Source organism: Tauraco erythrolophus, chromosome 10 (assembly GCF_009769465.1).
Source record: "Tauraco erythrolophus isolate bTauEry1 chromosome 10, bTauEry1.pri, whole genome shotgun sequence".
Lineage (NCBI taxonomy): Eukaryota > Metazoa > Chordata > Aves > Musophagiformes > Musophagidae > Tauraco > Tauraco erythrolophus.
Genome location: NC_141474.1, coordinates 4,716,079 through 4,739,608, shown reverse-complemented (window position 1 = coordinate 4,739,608; position 23,530 = coordinate 4,716,079). Strand labels below are relative to the sequence as shown.

The 23,530-nt window shown below is 54.6% G+C and overlaps 2 protein-coding genes across 4 annotated transcripts in view; one reads left to right on the top strand and one right to left on the bottom strand.

Moving 5' to 3' along the window:
- The window catches only part of ASTN1 (astrotactin 1), a 47,081-nt gene extending 37,258 nt beyond the window's left edge, over positions 1 to 9,823 (top strand). For all 3 annotated transcript variants that reach the window (XM_086617211.1, XM_086617212.1, XM_086617210.1), the window contains exons 17-23: positions 1,258 to 1,526; positions 1,780 to 1,913; positions 2,600 to 2,751; positions 3,083 to 3,218; positions 3,349 to 3,449; positions 4,072 to 4,255; positions 9,589 to 9,823. In XM_086617211.1, coding sequence (XP_086473337.1) covers positions 1,258 to 1,526; positions 1,780 to 1,913; positions 2,600 to 2,751; positions 3,083 to 3,218; positions 3,349 to 3,449; positions 4,072 to 4,255; positions 9,589 to 9,823 — 1,211 coding nt within the window. The remainder of the gene's footprint in view (positions 1 to 1,257; positions 1,527 to 1,779; positions 1,914 to 2,599; positions 2,752 to 3,082; positions 3,219 to 3,348; positions 3,450 to 4,071; positions 4,256 to 9,588) is intronic.
- A 9,325-nt stretch (positions 9,824 to 19,148) lies between these two features.
- The window catches only part of PAPPA2 (pappalysin 2), an 88,252-nt gene continuing 83,870 nt past the window's right edge, over positions 19,149 to 23,530 (bottom strand). Inside the window, 2 exon segments of the mRNA XM_086617569.1 lie at positions 19,149 to 19,223; positions 21,237 to 21,335. Coding sequence (XP_086473695.1) covers positions 19,149 to 19,223; positions 21,237 to 21,335 — 174 coding nt within the window.

Genomic DNA, 23,530 nt, shown 5'->3' with positions numbered 1-23,530 from the left:
AGCAGTGATAGGCAGATCTTCTTGACTCCTGTGCCAGGACTTTTTCCCCTTGTGTCAAAATATTTCCTGCTATGGCAGCGCTGGAGAGAAGCCCATGGAGGGCAGGGTCTGGCTCGCTGTCCCTTGTGGTGGGGCCACGGTGGCACCCTACATCTGGCACCTTCGTATGGAGCTGGGAACAGCGTTAACCGTGGCGATGCTTTCCTGCTGCAAATTGTTTTCATGAGCCTGGTGGGTTGTAGGGTCACCTGAATGTTGGCAGGACAGGACCTGCAGATATTCCCCCATGTGCACAGGGCAGAGGGGGATCGAGCCTTCAGTCTCATCACAGTCCGGCTGGGGTCTGCGGTCCCGGTGGATATATCTGCCTCCATCTCCCCATTTTCTTCTGCTTTGTGCTGGTGTTTTGTAAACTAAGCCCTTGGGCAGAGACTGTATCTCCTTGCCCAGCTGCAGCTTTGCCCACCTCTATCATGCCCCATGACATTGCGAAGAGGCAGGAGGAGTCAGGCTTGAGCCGGCTCCCGAAAGTGAATTGCACCCCATCTCCCTTCCTCTGCGTGGGGACCAAGTGCAGGAAGGGTGGAGGGCCTGGAGAGGGGCTTGGTGGCTTTGTAGCCATCTCAGGAGCTTTCTGGGCATCACGAGGTGCTGGCAAGTCTTTCCTGCTCATTCTGAGGTCTTCAGTGTTGCTGGCTGCAGACTTTTGGTGGGGGGCACCAACTCGGCATCATTGCTGTGCATTCTGGTCTGACGGTTATCCTCTCTGGTCTCCAATGTGCTCTGTCACATCAGCTTTGATGGAGGTTCTTGGGAAGCGAGGGAGTGGAGCAAAGGAATCAGCTGTTGGACCAGGAGGGCTTTTCCAGTGGAGAGGTTTGGCAGGGGGATTTGGTGGGGTGTCACCGTGGGGTGATGGTGCCCAGGCAGGTCTTTCAGGAGTCTCCAGCCACATGAAGGAGGCTCTCTCTCGTGGGGACCTGCTGCAAGGGTGTGCTGTCCCAGAGCCAGGCGAAGGGCTGGGCAAACTGAAGCACAGGGAGACCAAAGGACCTGTGATGGTAGAGGCCAGGGTGGACTTCCAGTCCTGATTCCTCCTCTTAAGACTAGTGAGCAAACGAGGAGCTCCTAAGGATACAGGAGGGTCTCTGGGCAGCACTGTCTCTCCCGGGTGGAAAGCAGGGCTATAGCCCCCTCGCATCCCCTTACCAATGGCTCGGAGCCCACCCTGGTGCCCCTCTTTTGCCCTTTCCCCAGGCAATTCCCCTTCCGATGAGTCGGAGGAGCGGGAGCGGGACCCCAAGGTGCTCACCTTCCCCGAGTACATTGCCAGCCTCTCCGAGTCGGGCACCAAGCGCATGGCGGCCGGCGTGCGGATGGAGTGCCAGAGCCGCGGGCGCTGCCCGTCCTCCTGCCCGCTTTGCCACGTCGCCTCTGGTCCCGACATGCCGGCCGAGCCCATCCTGCTGGAGGTCACCAAAGCGGCCCCCATCTACGAGCTGGTCACCAACAACCAGACCCAGCGGGTGAGGAGCCACTGGCTGGGGGTGGTGGGGTGGGCATAGGGGGATGGCAGGACAGCAACGGGGTGGTCTTTCCAGGAAGCTTGCCCTGGTAGCATCATGTCAAGCCGTGGTAGCCTTTGCTTGTTGATCAGCCCTGCTCTCCAGGGTGGATGGACTGTTCTGAACCCACCGGATGATGGATGAACACTGATTTGAGTGGTGGTGGGATGGGAGCTCGCCTGCCTGTTGCTCACCTCCTTCTCCTCTCTCCTAGCTCTTGCAGGAGGCCACCATGAGCTCGCTGTGGTGCTCGGGCAGCGGGGACGTCATTGAGGACTGGTGCCGCTGCGACTCGAGTGCCTTCGGGGCTGACGGGCTGCCCACCTGCGCGCCTCTGCCACACCCCATGTAGGTCTCCATGCGTGCCCAGCCTGACCTCGTGGTGCAATGGGTCTGGGAGGAGGCGGTGATGGCCAACGGAGTGGTGGCAGGAGGTGGTGGAGCTGGGGTGGCTTTATGGGACAGGTTTGCAAGCAGATGGGGGACCTGGAAATCAGGCAGAGGGTGCAGAGATGCAGTGTCTTTTGTAGATTCAGCTGAGGACTGGGGAGCTGGTTTGGGGATCCATCCTGGTAGAGCAATCCCAGGGAAGGAGCCCTTTGGACCAGCATGGCCAGGGCCTGGAGGGGTTGGAAAGGGGGAGTCACTTCTGTCCTGAGGCTGCTCTCTCCCATGGGTTAATGGCTTTGAAGCCCTTTTGCTGTGAGATAGTGATACGAAAACAGTCCCTACGTACCACCCTGCAGAAACCAACTCGTTTCTGGTGCACTGGCCTGTGGTCTGCACAGCAGAGTGAGTGGCACCAGCCAACACACTCAGGTGCCTTTTGCACCAGCCATGAGGACTGACTGGAGAGGTTGCCCTCAGCACCTCTTATGCTGGTGCCTCAGCTTGGTGGGTTTGCTGCCTTTTCAAGGCACAGAGGAGCAGCAAGGTGGTGATGGACATGGGTGCAGGTGAGCACAGGTGGGTGGTGGGGCCGGCCAGCAGACCGTGCCCTCCCAACATGCTGACCGGCTGGTATTGCCTCTCAGCCTGCGGCTCTCCACCGTTCACGAGCCCAGCAGCACGCTGGTGGTGCTGGAGTGGGGGCACTCGGAGCCCCCCATCGGGGTGCAGATCGTTGACTACCTCCTCCGTCAAGAGAAGGTCACCGACAGGATGGACCACTCCAAGGTGGAGACAGGTGAGTGGGGACTTCACTGGTTCTCTCTGGGGAGGGGGGGATGGAGATGTTGGAGGAGAGCCTCTGTCCTCCTCTTTGCAAGGGGAGTGCTGCGATATATCCAGTGTCCTGCAGGAGAGAAGGCAGTCCCTCTCCTGCCCACCGTGCTTCAGAAGTGGCAGCTCCATGCCATGGTGATGAGCCTTGCTGGAAAAGCAATGGATCCATCTTCACACCAAGCTCATGCACAAGCCTTGGTCCCCCTCCGCACCAGACAGTGCAGCGGTGGGCACGGACCTCAGCAGGAGCACCTGTGTCATCACCCGCGGTGCGTCCTCCCCTCTCTCCCTAGAGACGGTGCTGAGCTTCGTGGACGACATCATCTCTGGCGCCAAGTCACCCTGCGCCATGCCAGCCCAAGTGCCCGACAGGCTCTCCTCCACTATCTCCCTCATCGTTCGCTGCCTGGAGCCCGACACCACCTACATGTGAGTCGTCTTCCCCATGCCATGCCCATGGCAGGGCCCTCCCCCTAACCGTGGTGCTCCGTCCTGGTGCTGCCTGTGCTTCCATGACATCTTGGGAGTCCAGAGCTTCACCTTTTTCCTTCTCGGCCAGGTTCACGCTCTGGGGAGTCGATAACACAGGAAGACGCTCCAGGTCCAGTGATGTGACGGTCAAGACCCCCTGCCCTGTGGTAGATGATGTGAAAGCTCAAGGTGAGATGGAGGGAGCTGCTGGGCAGTGATGCTTGCGACCAGCAACAGGGAGTCTCCCCTTCCAGCATGTCCCCGTACACATCTTGTATCCTGACTGTAATGTCTCCTTCACCCATGGTGGCCCAGGTGCTGCCATGTGGTGTTGATTCTTGGTGCGGAGGGCAGCAGGAGACATACATCCTCTCCAAGCACAGAGGCACTCTGTGCTGGTGGAGGGGTGGGAGGATGGGCGGAGGAGCAGGCGTTCAAGACATACCGAAATAGCCAAGAAGACCTGCTGGTCCTGCCCAGAAAGCAACTGGTGGTGTAAGTGGTGGCTGTGCTCCAGAAACCCCAGTTGTGTGCCTTCTCGTAAATAAATGGCATTTCACTAACAGTACCTGGTGACACCACCTGTTTCTTTTCCTGATTGGACCAAACTACGGGAACCTAACCTGGACCGAGTCCGGGGAATCTACTCTGTTGTTCCTCTTTTGGGACCTTGTCTTGATATGGCGTAAATCCTAACTCGGGACCAATCTTGGCTCTGATCTTGGTTTCCTTAGAGCTGAGCTTTAGCCTGGTGGGCTTTGTTCATGCCTTTCCTTGCACCCCACTGAATACCCCCTGTTCTTCTGCCCAGAAATAGCGGACAAGATCTACAACCTCTTCAACGGCTACACCAGCGGCAAGGAGCAACAAACAGCCTACAACACTCTGCTGGACCTGGGCTCCCCTAGCCTGCACCGAGTCCTTTACCACTACAACCAGCACTACGAGAGCTTTGGGGAGTTCACCTGGCGCTGTGAAGATGAGCTGGGGCCCAGGTAGGCTCGGGAGCTGGGTTGGCTGTGCAGACAGGCACACCCACCAACAGGCTTATCCCTTGTAGATGTTGGTCACCAAGAAGGTGGCCTTTCTGGCAAATCTCATGGATTTGTTTGGCGATAGAGCTTAGAGTCTCACAGCGGGGTTCCTGTTTTGCTGGATGCTGTGTATCTGTTTGGGGTCCAGCCATCTCCCTTGAAGGACCATAAACATGGGGCAAGGTGGAAGGCAGCAGACCGTTGTCAGCCCGTCATCTGTGTCCATCCCACCAGCCCTAGTCTGGAGTTTTGCCTAGTCCGTTCGTGCTATGCAGGGTGGGAAAGGGATGAGATTCTCTTTTTCCCTCAGTAGCTGATGCCACAGGCAAAAAGGCAGAAGGTCTTGGAAAAATAATCCACCTTTGAGGAATGGAGGTTGTTGCAGCTGAGGAGAGGGATCGTGGTTGGAGCATGTTGCTAAAGAAGGGCCCCAGGCATTGCTGGAGGGAAGAAAGTTCAAGGAGGTGGTTGTACCTTCAAGCCTGCTGGAGAAGGTGACAGAAAAGAGCTTGGGTGTGGAAGCTGTTGGATGGAATGCATGCAAACACACCTATGTGTGTTGGGCCGTGCCAAGGTCAGACTTGGCTTTCCTCCTTTTCCTGGGCTTTGGCTTGAGTTGAGAGCATTTCTGTGTGTTGAACTCGCTGTCTCTTGCGGTCCGAAGCAGGCGGTGGACTGACCTTGGCTCTGAATTGCTCGTATTCCCTCCCTTTTGATCTGTGTCTGTGGTCATGTGGGGTGACCTCAGGGACACGAGTGGTTTTGGTGCCCAGGCAGTGCTGAGCTGCCACGATGGGTTTTGGAGGAGGTTGCCCAGAGCTCTTCCTGGCTGAAACAGGCCCTTGATGCCTGAGTGAGCACCATGTCCCCTCCCCAGGCTCCTCCAGGTCACTGCAGCCCCTCCAACTGCCTGGGGATGGAGTGCCTCGTGCCCTGGGCTCACGGAGGCCGCCAGATGTCCCCTTCTCCCCATGTCCTTCAACATCTGCTTTTGTCTGCGTGATTTCCCAGTAACGTGGGTGTTTCCAGTCAGTTTAGCAAGCTGGGCTGGGACATTGTGTAGGCTGCAGTGATGTTTCATAGCATCTGGCCTCCAAAGAACAGGAGCCTTGAGCCCATCCAGAAATCAGGATTACTTCAAATGTATGTCAGCAACAGCTCCTGTCTATGATGAAATGCATGGCCTCCACCTTACCCCCTGCCCCACACCTCCTCTTGCTGGTCTCACCACTAGCTGTCTTCCAGCCCTGCTTCTCCAGGTGACCACTTGTGGATTTCTAGCAGAGGATTTGAGATCCTCCATGTACCTTCTCTGTCCTCCCAACCCCTGCTAGGTGGTCAGAAAGACTCAGCAAGCAGCTGGTGGTCGTCTTGCTCTTAGTGTCTTAGGCATGTCTCCTGGTTCAGCTTTGGTGGGAAACTCCTAAGAGATCCTCCACTCCCTGGGACAAAGTGGGGGTCCCTCCCCTTTCCCCTTTTCCCATTTAAGTTCTAAGAAATCATAGAATCACAGAATGGTTTAGGTTGGAAGGGACCTTTAAGACCATCTAGTTCCAACCCCTGCCATGTGCAGGGACACTTTCCACTACACCAGGTTGCTCAAAGCCTCATCCAACCTGGCCTTGAATACTTCCAGGGATGGGGCAGCCACAGCTTCTCTGGGCAACCTGTTCCAGTGCCTCACCACCCTCATTGTAAATAATTTCTTCCTTAGATCTCATCTAAATCTCCCCTCTTTCAGTTTAAAGCCATTGCCCCTTGTCCTGTCACTACACACCCTTGTCAAAAGCCCCTCTCCTGCTTTCTTGTAGCCTCTTTAGGCACTGGAAGGCTGCTAGAAGGTCTCCCCGGAGCCTTCTCTTCTCCAGGCTGAACAGCTCCAACTTTCTCAGCCTGTCTCCATAGCAGAGGTGCTCCAGCCCTCGGATCATTCTTTTGGCCTCCTCTGGACCCGCTCCATCAGCCCCATGTCCTTCTGATGTTGGGACCCCAGAGCTGAACGCAGCACTGCAGGAGGGGTCTCACAAGAGCAGAGCAGAGGGACAGAATCCCCTCCCTTGACCTGCTGGCCAAAGTTTGGTAGCAACATCCCAGCGTGTGGGGTCGTGTTAAGGCTGAGGCTCCCACCCGCTCCTCTGCCCACAGTTGCTTCATTCCCACGACACCGAGTGGAATCAGCAGGCGTGGACTTACGTCTCACCTCCGTCTTGAGCCCAGCTGCGGTGATGTCGCTCTGTCTCCCTTTCCAGATGTGAAATCCAGCCCCGGTTTGCCCAGACCATCTGACATCTGTTGTGATGGTTTGCATGAGGAGCACATACAATTCCTCGCGTGACAGACTGGAGTCGTCACATGGCTGCTGCCGTCGCCGCAGCTGAGCACTGGTGTCACTGTGTCGGTGAGGAGACCAAGGACTAGAACATGGGGTGGAAGCTGCCTCCTGGAGCCCCACGAGGCAGAGGGTCATGGGCACGGAGCAGCCAGAAATGCCACCCAGTTGCCCGAAAGTTACCGTTTGCTGCCTAAATCTACGAGCCAGAGGGTTAATTCCACCCTCTGGAAAAGCTGGAGCGCTTAGGATGGGCTGACGCAAGTCACTAATGAAGTGTTTGCAGCTCACACTACTTGGAAAGAGACATTCAGGCAGCTGCAGCGGGTTCTGGTGATGACACATCTTGGAGAGCAGACCTCCTGTTTGATCGTCTGCAAGGGCGAAGCACCCAGACTGGTGGTGACAGGACAAATCACTTACAGATGACATTATTTAGTCAGCAGACTGTTGCTGGTGCTCCTTTGAAGTCCTGGATGCCGACCCACACGACTGACTCTACCACATCCCTCCTCCTCCTCCTCTACGTGGCTGTGCCGCCTTCTTGCCGCTGCTGGCTTGGGGTGCGCTCACCTCCCTTCTCGGTGACATTGGCTCTGGGCCGAAGGAAGTGAGAGTGCATGACGATGACCTGCCTGGGCATCTTCCATGCTCCTGTTAGGGTACCTGTGACACTGGAGGAAGAGAAGCAGTCGTAGCACCTTGCCGAGGTGTCTAGATGTGGGTACCAAGACAAACCTTCTCACATCTGGAAGAACTGGCCAGCTTGGGTGGCTGTCTCCAGAGTCAGCACCGTGCTAAGCAGCTTCACCTCTCTGCTGTGCTCTGGATGTGAGCCCCAGGGCTGCAGGTGTCACTGCGGGTGACAGCAGGTGGCAGCAGAGCTGGAGAACCTCTCAGCAGCTCCAGACTGGCCCCTTAGAGTTGTAGCCACCTTCATGATGGACCTCTTAAGGGTTTCCTTTCCAGGAAAGCCAAGGCTGGCTCTGACTGGGCCTGGGGTAAACTAATTCCTCTCCAAGCAGCTCTCCCATGGTACGTCTGGCTTGGAGGAAGGTGTGGAGGGGCTGTAGATGTTCCTCCATGGTTGGTACACGTACCTTTGAGATGTCAAACCAGCCGCAACACAGCCATGTGCTCCATGCACAACCTCTTCTTATCCAAGTAAGAATATGACAAAGAGGGGTTTTTTTCCTCAGTGTCACGATCGGGTCTCCGCTGCCTGTTCTGTGCTGAACAGATGCTGAGTGAAAGCTACCGAGGGGACCTACCTTCTCTTCCCTGTCTACACTAACCCACCAACTGACTTTGAAGCCGGCTAGGAAACTTCTCCCAGCTCTTGAGACTCTTAAACTCTTGACTGGGTTTCCAGTCACATGCGACACTCACCTTCAAGATGCTTCATCTGAATCTGTCACCTCCAGGTTCCCTGGAGATCACCCAGAGCACTGGACAAATTTAAAATGAGCGTAATGCGTTCGATCTGAACAAACTGTTTTTCTTGATAAAAGCATTAGGAGCACAATTTTAAGAGGAAGAACGTGAAAAGAAGAGAACACAATTTAGGTCATAATTGGCCAGGATCCTCTGGGCTCTTCCGATATCTCATCCCACATAAGGAGCTGGTAATTTAGCACTTTCTCACTACCAGAACAAGTGCCCCCCAAGGCTATGTTGCCCTGCCTGTCCGTCTTCTGCTGAAGATGGATTCCTCCTGGACCTCCTCTCCCTCAGTCACCCGACCTTCTCTCCTGGCTTCCTTGGCTGGGTTGTGGCTCTTTACGAAGCTCTGTGGCCATGAGCTGCTGCCTTTCCTCACTCTGCTCTCTGCAGCTGGGGCTCACGCAAAGAACTGAGGAGCTCTACCACATCCCCTGCTCTCCTAGAGCTTTTTGGATCAAACCCATGTTGTGTGCTTCAGTATACTCCTTCTAGTTCGCACGCTGTCCTGTGGGACACGTTTCCTAAACTGCTACTAAACAACATAAGTCCTGTACCAGGAGTGTCATTCCTTGTACTTGTATCTTGTGATATTGAGGATCATAATTTTTATCTCACCTTCAGCCTTCCCTCCAGACCCCCTCAAACCGGGCGTGATATCTCGGGTGGATTTTTTTCCTAAATCTCCTTCATGCTCAGCGGTTGTCCCAACGTGCTGGTTCCCAATACTGTGCGTTTCGTCTCCATCACATCCTCCTCAGCCACGCGATGGCGAAGGAGTGATGCTCCTGGCGTGCCTGCCCTTTCCCTGCCATGTCACTGGAGGTGTCCGACACCAAGCCATGAGTGACCGGTGTGGTTCCCAAACATGCAACATGTGCACTTCATGGAGAGGACACGCATGGTGACATCGCCCTGGGCTGGCCACACAGGTCATGCCTGACACCTTTTAGCATTTCTTCCCTGCTCCCACTTGCCCATCCTATCATATTTGGGGTCCAGGAGCTGCAGCAGTGACTGGTGATGCCGTTTGGGTCGTTGATGATGTCCATCCCAAGGAGCATTGGGGGTTTCACAGCTACACCTGTGACTGTCCCCTCCCCAGCAAACCTGGCCCTGTGGTGGGGATGCTGCGGGGTGGAAGACGAAAGGGGGACAGGGCAGGGAGGTGTAAGGTGAGTCCCAAGAGCCGCACAGCAGGTCCAGCACCATGGTGGTGGCATGGGCACCTCTTGGGTAGGGGTTGTTCTTGCATGCGTTTAGGCTCGCGGGGCTGATGTGTCCCCCCAAGCCTGGCCGTCCCTCCTCATCCCGGCAGCCTTGGGCTCCGCTCAACCACTCTCACGTTGTCTCTTCTCCATCCAGGAGCTCCTGCCCTGTCCTTAACCATCTTTGCTCTTCTCTCCTCATACGCTCCTCCCGCCCTTCCCACCATCCCCCCGTGGTGTCTCCATCACTCCCACCACCCCCTCGCTGTCCATCCCCATATCCCCCCGACATCTCCCCTCGCCCACCCTGGCTGCAGGAAGGCTGGCCTCATCCTCTCGCAGCTGGGGGACCTCAGCAGCTGGTGCAACGGCCTCCTGCAAGAGCCCAAGATCAGCCTCCAGCGCTCGTCCCTCAAGTACCTAGCGTGCCGCTACAGCGAGATCAAGCCCTATGGGCTCGACTGGTCGGAGCTCAGCCGGGACCTCAAGAAGACGTGCGAGGAGCAGACGCTGAGCGTCCTGTACAATGACTATGGTGACAAGGACTACTGAGGGCTGCGGGCGCCCGCTCTCGCGCCGGCCTTCCCACGGGCGTTCGTGAGGGTTTTGTACACGGACCTATGGCGGGGGGGAGGGTGTCGCCGATGTTTCTGGAGGCAAAATAATTTGGACGGGGGAGCGAAACCGGCCGCTCTGTGCAGGGCTGACTCAGTATTAGTTTCTTCTTCGACTTGGCCGAAAGCCTCTCTAGTTAGAAGTCTTGTGGGACCCAGTTTTCTTGGTTTTGTTTTATTTGTTTCGCCGAGAGGTTCCTCAGCATCGGTGGAGAGGGCAGGTCGGGAGGGGACAGCCTTCTCCTCCTGCCCCGTCCCTGCCCTGGCTGTGGGGACCGTCCCTAAGGGTGAGGGGGGACACCAGTCACAGGAGAAACATGGTGACACAGCCAGGATGGGGGAGCAGGGTTGGGAAAATGGAGGCAGGACATGCAGGTCGGGTTGAGATGCTCATGGTTATGGCTGAGCAGAGCAGCCAGTGAGTGGCCAAGAGAGTTGGAGTGTTTTTTCTTACAAGTGCAAAGCAGGAGATCTGGGTGAGACCTGGCCGAGCGATAGTGCAATTGCAGGGCAGGGCTCAGGACCAGCTAGGGCGAGGAAAGAGGGTGGGCATTGGTGAGCCCACCTCCTCAGGTTCTTCTGTCATGGTGAAAGCCTACATCTTCGTGAAGATGAAGAGTCCTACAGAGCAAAGGCAGCGTGGCCTCAGGGCCAGCACTCAGCTGGAGACACCATCAGCTTTCTTCTTGTGGGCCCAGCATTCCTAGGAAGTCAACTGAAAAATCCCTTCTGTTATTTTTTTTATTTGCCCACCATGATAAAGACTTTGAAGCAATGGCCAACGACTGCTCAGGAGAGCCCCAGCCAAGAGTGCAGCACTCAGGTGGTACGGCCGAGGCTGCCTTCTGCACCAGGCTCTGCGTGGCGAGGGGACGAAACCGTGTGGGATGGTCCTGCAGTTGCCAGTGCCAGAGGGGGCTTTGCTGACACAACGTGGTGGGCCAGCTTCTACGGGTGTTGCTTGCCCGTGTTCTCATGGCTCACATCCACACCGCTCACTGGTGACTTTTCCTTTTTTAAACCAGAGAACTGGGGTTGTCCTGGGACACTGGGCACACTGTTCTCCAAAACTCTGTTGGACAGCGTTGTAGGCAGCAAATGATTCCTTTTAGCTTCACCTTCCAGCCTTGTTTGCAGAGGAGGCACCTCTGGACTTACCACCTTTGATCTGGACAAGCCAGGAGCCCCACAGTGGGATTTTTACGATGCCTCTCCCGACCAAAATTTCCTTTTTTTTTTTTTCCCCCAGTCTTGGCAGGAGCAACTTTCAGCCTGTCTCTCCTGATTTTCCACCTCATTCTTCCTGCCACCTGCCAAGGACGCGGTTGGAATACTCGCATGGTACCGAGCGGGAGCTGCTGTGAGTCACAGCCGGCAGCGCTGCCGAGCGGGATTTCCTCCACGGCATCTCGGTATCTTCCTGCAGGACCATGCGGTGCTTCTCTCTTCCCTCCTTATGGGCAGATCTCTCCTCCGAGGGCAGCTGGCCTGGCCCGGGAAGCTGCTGGGCACAGACACTGGCAGTCAGTGCTACCCGGGAGTCCCCATGCCCTTTGTGTCAGGAACGCGCCCAGCAGGGTTCTTCGGGCAAACACCTGCTCTCTGCAAGAAGGAAGTCTACATGGATCCTTTTGGCTTTTTCTCACGTGTTTCTCCTTATATTTCCATGTGCCTGATGCTGCTGTGGGCTCGTGGCTCGGAGCAAGGCCAGCGCCGTCTCCGTGCGCGGGTACACATGGGCAGGTGATCCACGCTGAGCCAGCGCTCCTTTTTCTTTCAGCCACCTTCTTTGGCCATCTTGGCCAAGACACTTTGGTTTATCCTCTTGCTTCTCCCAGCAGATGCTGAGACAACTTTTAACTTCCAGCCAGGCGGCCCACCAGGGCTGGGCAAAGGGCACCTCTGCTCCAAGGCACGCCTTGGAGGGATGCTCCGGCGAAGGCTGCCCTGGCCTGGGCGCGAGTCGGTTGCTCGCCAAAGTGATTCCGCTTACGTGGCCTTGACATGGAACGCAGACTGTTCTCCTTTGGGTAGCAGACTCCTCTCTTTTATTGCTTACTAGGTGCAGCAGCGGGAACGGGAGCAATGCCAGGAAAATCCGGGACACCCCGCGCATTCCCACCTGCCTAGATCACTTTTCCATCCGGCCCCAAGATTTGCGCTGGGGCCCTGCAGGTGTTTCTGTTCCGCTTCCACCGTATTTCCAAGCCCTTTGCGTGTTCAACCAACACCCCACGGCGTCGCCAGCCGGCTGGGCCAGACTCTGCTCCTTCGGCCCCAGCTTCTTCATGGGCTGGGAGATGGACCACCCTGGAGGGCGAGGGGGAAGCCACCCATCCCAGGTCCTGTGGCAGCACCCTTGCTCAGCCGGATGGGACTCGGGAACCCCGTGCCGTGACGGACCGCGCACTCCGCTGCCGGGGCTGTGCTCTGCTCGGTGGTCTGGTGTGGTGTTGCTGCACCGGCTGTGCCGGAAGGTCCTACCACTGTGGCATGTCTGAGGGGACCGTTTTCACCATGGCCCTGGCTTTGTGAAGGCTTCCTTCTTGGCTTCCTCACTCTGACTCAGAATTTTGCCCAAACTTGGATTTTCTTACCAAAATCCCTCAATTAATACATAAGGCCATCTCAGCCAAGCACTAGCTGCCTGCAGTGGGGACCCAGACCGGAGTGGGGGGGGTGGCACCGTGGCTGCAGACCTGGCCTTGGTGAGATGTGTCACGTGGGGGCTTGCTCACCCGAAAGAGCCGTGGGTGAGCCCCAAGGCATGCCCTTCCCCGCGGAGCTGCCACTGTCACGTTTCTGCCGCGGGGTCCAACCGTTGGGTCCACATGGTCTTTTCTCTCTTGGACTCCTGGTTCTTCCCATGCTGCCAACCACACGAAAGCTGGAGAAGACACTGTTTTCCATCCATTTCTACAACTTCCCCGGCCCCCCCGCCCTCTCTTCTTGTTTTATTTCTGAATTAATGAGCGATCATTCACCTGAGATGAACCTCTGGGTTGTTATCTTTTCGTTGCTGCACCCGTACCCCTGTAATAGCATTACTACCTTTTACTTGTCGTGGAGTTATTTAACATATAAAGATGGTTCGGTCCTTTTTCTTTACAAAGATGGCTACAATTCATGTTCCTTGATGTTCTCTTAAAAACTCTAATGTGACGTTTTACTACTGTAGATTGAAAGTAGGGTGCTTTAGGGTGAGATAGCCACGCGGCAAGAAACACAAAACCCTTCTGGATTACTTAAAAAAGGGATTAAAAAAAAAAAAAAAAAGAGGTTTTAAACGACAGCAACAACAACAAAAAACCAATCATTGTAACACTATGTAAAACTCCAGATGATAATTTAACTGACTATTAAACGGAGCTGTTAGTAATCCGCGGCTCTGGCGAACTGCAGTGTTTGTTTATAGTTGTGGGCCAGTTGATGTCATCTCTTGGTAGAGGGTGAAACACTCCCAGCCCTGGGGCTCGGGTGCGTCTTCACGCGGGTTTAGCGTTAGCCAACCTGCCCCTTGGGCTCGCCAAGACCCGAACCGCTCAACGCACGCAGCCGGAGCCGTGCCCAGCCGTGGGAAGGGGCAGGTGCCTGCAGGCACCTTCGGGTTTTGGGGGGAAGGCTGTGTTTACAGACCCTCGGCAAGGGGCTCTCAGTCCTTGCTTTGCAAACCTCCGTGGACGCTGGGAATTTGGGAGCAGAGAACAAAAAAAGCTCCTTTTAGCCTCTTTTGAAGTATATAAGGTGAATGAGGTGGTGCTAGCTGGTGGTCAGTCACCACCTGAGACCTTCCTGGTCCATCTGGCAGACGACTGGTGGCATCATGAATATTAATGTCCTACAAATGATGTGAAAAACAGTGGCTGAGCAGAGGTGAGAGCTTGCAACAGATGCCTTAAAAGTCACTTACGGTGCAGCGTTGTGCCTAGCGCTTGGGCCATCAGCACTCGTAGGGGCTCGCCCCTTGGTCAAGCCCGGCACGTTTTGCCACCTGTCCTGCTGGATGGGTGGGAGCCCCAGGGAGAGGTGGGGATTACTGTGGGCGGGCAGACAGGATGGCTGGGAGGACATGGGAGAGGGGAAATTTAGGGGCAACAGTGCATGAATCCATAGGAAAGCAGACCGTTAAGTCTCATGGAACAACTTGATTTTTTTTTTTTCTCTTCCCACTGCGAAATTGCAGGAAAATAAGCTAAAAATACACCCAATACTTTCCTTCTGCTATTTTCCATGCAGTTAAGTGCTGTGGCTGCCACCAGCTCGTTGCACAATAACCTGTGGCTGTGGAACGAGACGTGAGGAGGAGGAGGAGAGGGGCCGCGTGGCAGCGGGGTGCACGGTCGCAAGCCTGAGCTGCTCACCGAAGATCTCGGCACGGCTGGCTCATCACACCTTGCCAGAATAAAATCTTGAGGGTCATCCGGCTTGCAAGTGATGGAGGTTTGGAGAAAGCCACCCCAAAAAGGGTGACGTGGGCTGTCAGGGATGCATCACCAGCACGATTTAGGAAGGCTTTGGTAATGTGCGTGCATGTTGGAAGGGCTGTTGTTGGCCAACAGTCCCTATTGATCTTCAGAAAGCAGGTACCAGCAGGGATTGCTGCACTTCAACACGTGCATGAATGACGTGGCAGCGCTGGAGCCCACACACGTAGCACCCTGTCCCCACCATCCTGGTGGCTTCCCCGTTCCTGAACCAGAGCAGACTGCATGGTCTCCTCCATTATGATGGCTGACAAAGCTTTTCAAATCCAGGTTGTGTTTCTGAAGGAGCTACGACCTTGCTCAGCTACGTGTCCCCCCATCTTGGGGACACAGGGGTTGGCCTCTCTTGCCTTGAGGCTGGGTATTTGGCAGAAAGGAGGGGACGGGATGAAAAAACAGCTCCTCACTTGCCTACTGCCACAGACAGCTGCCCTTCTTGATTTAAATGCGAGACCTACAGCTGGGATCCTGGTTGCTTGGGGCTGTGGAGCCCCTTAATGCACTGTCCTTCATGGGACCAAATCTGACCCAGTGGGAGTGCATGATCTGGGGAGCTTTGCCTCACAGAGGACATCCGATGTCACCAGGAGATGCTCTTTCTCCTCTGGGGAGCGATGAGAGAGTCCGTGAAAAGACCAGAAGTGAAGGAGAGGCTGGTGCGGAGCAAAAGGAGGCATGAGCTGGAGAGGGGCTCTGCTCTTTTTCTGCTCTGTGAAACCAACCTGACTTTTTTTCCGGGGCCATTTTATCTGCTTGCTTGAAACTGTCTTAAAAAAGGGGTAAAAAAGTACCTATGATGTGTACACCAGAAAAAAACTGAACAGTGGAAAAGACAGCAGTGGGAAGAAGGAAAACCCTGCAAAACCCTTTCCCCAAAGTCTATAAAAAGCAGAATTTCCTCCAGTAAGCTACCCTGTGGGCCCTGAGAAAGCATCTGCAGGCAGGCTGGTCCTCTTGCAGCCCATCGTGGTTCGGTGGCTCTGTACCCAGCCCCATGGGAGACCTGGCGAGCCAAGAAGCATTAGGAATTGGGAACTGTGACAGGGAAAGCCTCCTGGAGAGGTGCTGATCCTCCCAGATTCATGGCTATCCCTCCTTGTGCTGCCAGCGTGATAGCCTTCCAGCACGGGGATGGTGGGACTTTCAAAGCTGGCCCAGATGCTCCAGGTGGCCCTCGTCCAAAGGTATGCCCAGGTATGGCAGCTGTGGGCATCTTCAAAGCAAAGTCCTAACCCAGAAGGGCCCTCTGGATGTCCCCTGCCTTGGTGACACAGGATGTTTGTGGGATTTGGGGACATCCACAGGACACAGTTGAGCTGGTCCTATGGCATCCACTCACCCTGGTCCCTGTCATGCTTCATGCCACCGGTGCACTGAAGTGCCTGGAGATGGGTGCCTTGGGCCCACCATCATCCCATGGGGAGGTGGCTGCAGGGGCACGGCTACCCACCTCATGCAGGGCTTCTTGGCATTTCCCAGTCCATATGTACAAAGCTTATCTGGTTGCTTAAAAATAATAATAATAGGAAATAAAAGAAAAAATAAAAATTCCCCAAATCTTCATGCACTTTTTTGATTGTCTTTGGTTTTAACTCTCTTGACATGATGCCACATGGCTCTAATGTGAGCCACCCTCTGCTCCTTATCCCCAAGGAGGTGGTGTACACACACACACGCACACCACCCCTCCCAACCCCCACCCCCACCCTAATTACAAAAAGTGCTTGACAATGGACCAGTTCATGGCATAACCAGCAGAAGACCATCTGCAGAAGCGTCCGCGCAGCTGGTGGCACAGCAAAAGCTGCCTGGGTGGCAGCCTTGAATAGGGAGGGCATTGGAGAGATGTGTCCCACCCCAACCCATAACCCAAAGGAGCTCTGCCACCAGGCTGGGACAGTGCTGGGAGAGTCCGTAGTTTGGGGCAGAGGAGGACATGTGGGACCGAAGGTGCTGGGAGCAGCCAAGCCACCTCCCACCCCCAGCCCGGCCCCACCTTGGGTGAAAAAAGGAGGCCAAAGAGGTGGAGGATGAGAAGATTATTTATTTTTCATAGATTTTTATAAAAAATAATTATCAAATACAAAAAAATAAAAATAGCAGCAGCCTCCGTTGTGAATAAAACCCTAAAGGGGACAAAAACCGCTCAGTGTCGCTATAGAAGAACAATATTTCGGTAGGTAGAAGCTATCTGGTCATGAGAAGCACAAACCCGGAGCAGCCAAGCCAGCGCCTCCAGTTCCCCTCCCGCACCCACTGGTGAGCAGGGATGAGCCATCACCCAGACGGGGAGTTTTCAGGCCAAAAAGGTAAAAATTTGGCATCTAAACACACAGGCATCCAGGTACCACGGGCACCAGGGAGGGAGGGGCTTGGGATCCCAAGATGCCAGGACTTCAAGTTCTCCCATCTCCCTCCTCTGCCTGTCACCCTCATCCTGTGTCCCCACCGGCTGGGAGCTGGCATGCCCCCTGCTCCCGCGGTGCTGGGACCCTGGAATTGCCCCTTCCCTGCGGTGGTGGAGCAAGATAGGCTGCCCGAGATGCACCTTCTTGGGGGCATCAGGACCAGAAAAGTCTCAAAGGGATTTTTTTTTTTAATATTTCCCTGTTTTTTTAGCTTTTTAAAAAAATTTTGATTGAAAAATGGGTCGCTGTCAAAAAAATTGCAGCTCTCAGCCAATCTGACAGTGTGTTTGGGTGAAAACTCTGTGTGTTGTCACCTGTACGTGACCAGAAGAGAAATATCAGCATGTCCCTGCTGCAAGAGGAGATGAGGCCCATCGTCTGTGTCCCCCCTGCCCAGATCCCTGCCTAAGCCAGGCCAAGGCAGGAGGTGACCCACCACAGGGCGATGGGGACACTTGGTATCAGGAAAGGGCTTGGAGAAGGACAAGGCATCTCCTGCCTGGACACTGATGGGATGTCCAGGTGCCTCTGCCCTTCCTCCTGTCCTCCAGCCAAACATAACTTTAAAGAGATGCCCGACAAAAAGGCTGGAGGGGGGGGGAAAGTTAGCGAAAGCCAAAGGATGCCTTGAAAATCCCTGGTCTCTCCACACTGTGTCACCCTCTCTCCATCGCTCCCGAGCCAGACAAACCCTGGCTGGAAGCCTGGCTCCACTGGCACAGGCCATGCATGGAGGACGCAACCAAGCAGCCTTGGGTTTCTTGGTCCCAGAGTGGGGCTGCACCAGGGCACACTGAGGCGTCCGTGCTCCTGCTCTGTGGTCCCTTCTCTGCTTTCCTCTGTCTCTTTGCAGCACAAAACCATCAGCAATAACCCCAGCTGGAACCAGGTACCTTCCCTACCCGCTGCCTCTATGGGGTGGGTGTAGGCTGGCAAGTTGAGCTTCTGAGAATCAACTGGTGGGGGGGCAAAGTTTCTAGCTGGGCTTCTTTGGGGCTAGAAGTGAATCTGAAGATTTGTCAATTAGTGTCTACAGGAGCAAGAGACTCATGAAAGTCAGTGACTGTATGTCCACTGTGTTGGGCTCGGCTACAGAGATCGTCATAAGGAAGATCTCAGTGGGAGAAGATGATGCTCAAAGTGTCCTGATGGGTGGTCCAGGTCCTGTCTCTCCCTGCGTTACAGGGTCTGGTCTCCTCCGAGAACTGCTGACAACACAGCCGAAGCTCATGCTTGGAAGGGAGACATGGGGAAAGAAATAAGGACCAACTCATCGTCCCTCACTTAGAGCATCGCACAGCTACTCTGGGTTGCCTGCTACATCCCTCCTCCACAATGGCGGGGGGGAGCGAGGCAGAGAGGGACCATTGCGTGTCTCTGGTCCTACTGACCACGCACTGATCCCCACGGACACGCAAGCCTTCCCAGAGGGCTCTGACGTAACGGGTGACAGGTGGCTGCGGTGTCCTTTGGGGCAGCAGCGCTCACTGGATCCGCTGCGCTCGCTGGGGCGACGCAACAGCACAGCAGCGTTTCTTCACAACCTCAACATCCTCACCCTATGCAGAGCAAGGCAAAGCGCCGGAAAATCCCAAGGGCAAAGCTTGGTGCCTCCGAGATGCTGGGAGCACCTTCAGGTCGCAGCCTCCACGTCACCTGCCCCAGGAGCTCTGTCCTGGCATGGCCTGGGTGTTTGGCTTCTACCTCTGTTCTCCTTCCAGCTCCTTCTCAGCAAAGGAGGGGAAATTCCCAGCTCCTCCCATCCTGACCTGCGCTTTTCCCAATGGTTTCGTACTTCACAGCAGCATGGGTGTGTGACAAAGGGTATCCTTTCTCAGCTTCATCAAGAGCAAAGAAAATATAATATATATTTTTATATATATTATATATATATGTATATATATATATAATTAAGTTTAAATATTTGCAGAGAAATCACAACTACCTCGACCTTGCTAAAAGAAGCCTGTACAGCAGAGGAGGGGGGGTGAATAGTGACAAAATCCAGAGCGAAGACAGATGCCCAGACACCAGGCCAGGACAAACGTCCACGGCAGCGCCCGGGCTCTCAGCGTGGAGCCCAGCCCAGCACGTGGCCGAGGCGGCACCGGACCCCTGGCTGAGCCCCTCTAGTGTGCGCTGGGCACCCGTGTCCCAGGTGGGTTCGGGAGGGAGCCCGCAGGGAAGGGCGCAGCGATGGCAACGGGACCCCCACACACCTGCCATCCCGCTGGCTGCTCGGTGGCCTCAAGCCATCTCCCTGCCCGGGTCTTCCATACGCCTCCTGCCCCCCCGTCCCCCGGCAGCCCCCGTCGCTGCCCTTTCGCTCCTCCGGCGCTCGCCTGACCGAGAGAAGCCCATGGCGGTGCTGCTACTGGTTCTCCTCGGCTGCCGGGTCGCGGCACGTGCATTCATCCTGGTCACAGTCAGCAGCAAACGGGATCACCTGGGGGGACAAAAGGGAGATGTAAGTCTCTGCTCCCTGGCCCACTGGCACCCCAATGCCCCTGCGAGCCCTCTCCACCCCAGTATGGACAGACAGACAGAGGCTCAGGGCTGCGCCCTGATGTGGTTGGGTTTGTGGAGACTGCCAAGCTCCACGGGGCTCTGGTACGGGGTGTCTCTGGATCTTTGAGGACCCTTCCAACCCAACCCATTCTATGATTCTATGATTCTATGAGTTAATGATTCTTAGCGTTTTCCTTTTCATTAGTTGGCGTTTCAAATTCTGTAACCCAGAGTCAGTTTGAGTCTTATGCCCCAAACGTCAAACCCTGGGGAGAGGTCTCCTCTGGTGGATGTGAGACATTTGGACTAGGGCTGGCAGTGGTGGGGCACCTCTAGATTTCCATTTTATTTTGACTCCTGTTAGCAAGCCTGCGTGTGCATGTCTGAGCCCATGGTCCTGCCCTTCGAACTACTCCTGGCTCTTCCAGGCTGAGCGAAGCATGAAGGTAGCACAGCCTTGTCTTCTGCACCTCTTGGAGGAACGCAACCAAGCACCCAGCTACACAGGCTGGCCTCCACACTGCCTGATGTAGAAGCCAGGGTAGCTGCATACAGTTCCTGTGCATTATGGGTTAAGAGAATCCAGGCAGGCTGGAGGCCGTGTGAGCAGGAGCAGTTTTCAGTGGGTCAGGCAGTGGGTTCGTCTAGGGTCACCCACAAGCTGTGCTGCTTTGAGACATCCCATGCAGGTAGAGAGGCTCATCACATGTTGCTTCCTCTACATCAACTGTATGTGGCTAAGCAAGGTCATGTCACCTTAGCTGGTGGCAGCAGAGCAAGGTGGGAGGGCACCAGCAGAGCATCTGGCTCCTGGTTGACAGTTGCCTGGTCAGGGGCCATGGGAGCTGAGAAAATTGTTTCCTCCAGAGTTTTTATACAAACCAGGCTCAGAGCCAGCAGTTTTTCTTACTATGGAAGCACATTTCATTTTTTCACAGCCTGGGCCAGTGAAAGGCTGGAGCCTGTTTGATGTTTGAACCTCATATTCCTGCATCTGCCATAACAGCAAAGCACTGGAGGCTTGTGCCGCAGGAGAGCTGGGACCTGTGGGGGATGTGAGCTGGGGCTGGATCTTCTGAGAGCTGTGGGATAGAATCCCCCCACCTTCCACTGGGAACCCGTCCTTTATTTTGGCCAGAGATCCAGATGCCTCAGACCTTCTGAGAGCTATGCCGTGCTTCAAGATGTCATGATATCGCCGTGGACGTTTCACTCATCACTTGAGTGTAAAGCCTTTTCTCTCCTATCTCAACTGGATCTTCCCAGGATTTTATTTTTCCTTTTCTCTGTGTGTGCGTGATGAAAGGAAAAATGATTCAAGCTCCACAACAAGGATGAGAAGATCCAAATTCACATATTTTTGCAGTGAGAAATTATCTCATGCCCAATGGTTTGTTTTGCTGTTGGATATGCTTAGGAAGGATGGGCTGTGAGTGCTGGATAGCAAGTTAGGTGGGAGGGGAGGTTGTGATGGGGAGACAAAGAAGGGTCTGTGCAACCCCAACACCAAGTTGCTCCCACTTCCCTGTTCCTCCCTCCTTCCCTCCCCAGGAGAACTGGGAGGGAGAGATGGCCATCATTCCAAAAAATCCCCTGAGATTGCTCAATTATACAACAAGGTGACTTCTGACTCACCACGGCTAGCACTACATCCTATGGAAGTCATTTCTTTGGGACTTGCTTCCCAAAAGGAGAGGAAATCCCGGGAACTTCAGCGGGAGCTGGGCTGAGGTTTCAGTCCCGCTGGCCCGGATCCAAACCCCGCTGTAATCAGCGGGACGGTGTCTATCAGCTTCAGCTGGCTTTGGTTTAAAATCATGGGTTTGTTCGCCGTTCGTGGGAGAATCGCATTGCGGGCTCGGTTCCACGGCCAAGCAAAGCCAAAGAACGCGGCGGGAAGTCACTGCTTAATCCCAAATCCTGGCCAGCGCTGCAGAAGACGCTCACTTACCTTCCTGGAGGACAGCGTGGAGGAGCAGCAGTCACCCCCATCATACTGGCAGTACGCCCGGTTGTTGATGGTGTCGCACCAGCCGTCTGCTTGGAAGGGCTAGGCAGAGAAATGAGCCGTTGCTGAAATGGTTATTCAAAAATCAACAGTTTCCCCCAAAAGCAGAGATCCCAGGCCCTCAGCAAGGCCCCCGTGCACCTCTGGTGAGGTCCAAGGCCCACTTCCATCATACATAACCTCCTCTTCAAAGCCAAAAGGTATCAAGAGAAGGCTCCGGGGTGATCTTATTGCAGCCTTCCAGTACTTAAAGGGGGCCTACAGGAAAGCTGGAGAGGGGCTTTTTACAAGGGTATGTAGTGATAGGACAAGGGGCAATGGCTTTAAACTGAAAGAGGGGAGATTTAGATTAGATATAAGGAAGAAAATTTTCACTCTGAGGGTGGTGAGGCACTGGAACAGGTTGCCCAGAGAAGTCCCCAGCTTCCTCTAGGCTCTCCACTGGAGGCTCTATCCTGTCCACCGCATGTGGCTCTATCAAACCTTGCCAGGTTGGACTACAAGGCTTCTTATGTGGTGGTCAGCTGAGACAAACAGAAGCGATCTTCATCAAGCACTAGCTCCCTGCAGGCAGAGTCCAGCTCTGGATTAAGAGGACAGGGCACCAGCCTACTGCTAACCAGAACTATTGGCAACATGGCCACCTGCCAGCTTCAGTCTTGCCCATCTTCCTCCTCATTTCTCTTCTTCATGGTCATAATTTCACCCTCTGCAAGGAAAATCCTTCCAGCATGTAAAAGGCCTACAAGAAAGCTGGAGAGGGGCTTTGGACAAGGGCGTGTAGTGATAGGACATGGGGCAAAGGCTTTATGCTGAGAGTGTAGGTTTAGATTAGATTAAAAGAAAAAACTTTTTACAATAATGGTGGTGAGGCACTGGAACAGGTTGCCCAGAGCAGTTGTGGCTGCCCTGTCCCTGGAAGTGTTCAAGGCCAGGTTGGATGAAGCTTTGAGCAACTTGGTCCAGTGGAAGGTGTCCCTGCCCATGGCAGGGGGGCTGGAACTAGATGATCTTGCAGGTCCCTTCCAACCCAAACCATTCCATGATTCTATGAAATCCTATGGTTGAGTGGTGGGGGAGTGGGTGCAGCTCAGATAAATGCTGGGTCATTAAGCAGCCTTCTCTACTTCCAGCTCTAACGTGGAAACTGAAAGCTATCGCAGCAGAAGAGCTTTCTGTCCAGAAATGCTAAATGGCACAAGCAGCCATTCAGAAACCCATTTTATTGTTGTTTACTTACATGAGTCATCCGATCAGAGAAGAGAAACAGGCAACTGGGGCTGAGAAGCAGCCAATTAGGGCTGAGACACAACGCCGCGCGACGGGTGCAACCAAACAAGGTGCACGTGAAACGCTTGCAGCGCGCTGCCCGGAACGCTCTGCAGCCAAGGCTTATTTATCACAGGCACGCACCAGCACTGCCAAGCAACAGCTCAACAGAACGGAGAAGCCATTCATTAACCAAGCCATTAGTAACGAAATGCTTCTCCCACTCCAGGCTCTGCAATGGGAGCTACTGGCCCAGCAACCATGGCCAGCCTCCAGGAGAACTGCTGTCATCAGAAAGGGTTTCTTGGTGGAAACGCGGCCACCCCTTCGCTCACGGAAGCTGCTGACCTGTTTCACTGGATCTGGTGGCCATAAATGACAACTGGACTTCAGAAAAATACCCAGACGCAGCCTTTGATGGACACTCGCCTGTGGAACCCCTAAACTCAACGACAGCCAGCTGAAAACTGTACACCACACCACGACAGCCCTGCATCCGCTGCACCGAAGCCAGCACACAGGACTGGTGATAACACCAGTAATTCACACGAAAAGTCATGCCAAAAGTGGGGAATCGACGTGGCTTTTTGTCATTGTGACTCGCAAGGAACAGAAATGGGATCAAGGCAGGCTAACTTCGCTTTAGGAAGTAGCAGCAGGGATTACGGCAAACCACCAAATCTGTGCTATAAGTACCACAGTCCTCGGGTAAAATCTAGGTGGCCACAGAAAGATTGCATTTTCCTGGAGGATCTCAGAAGAGAAGAAGAAAGAGGACATCTTCATACAGCAGGGAAATCGAGGCACAGCTGAGTTAGGTACCTCTCTCAAGAACAAGAAGGGATTTGGCTCCCGTTATTACTGTCACAAACCACGTCCAGAGGAGACCAGGGTGCAATTTCACCAAAGCAATAGGGTTAACACTCCTCTTCCATCAAAAAGCATTTGTGGGTCTTAAATGATGGTGA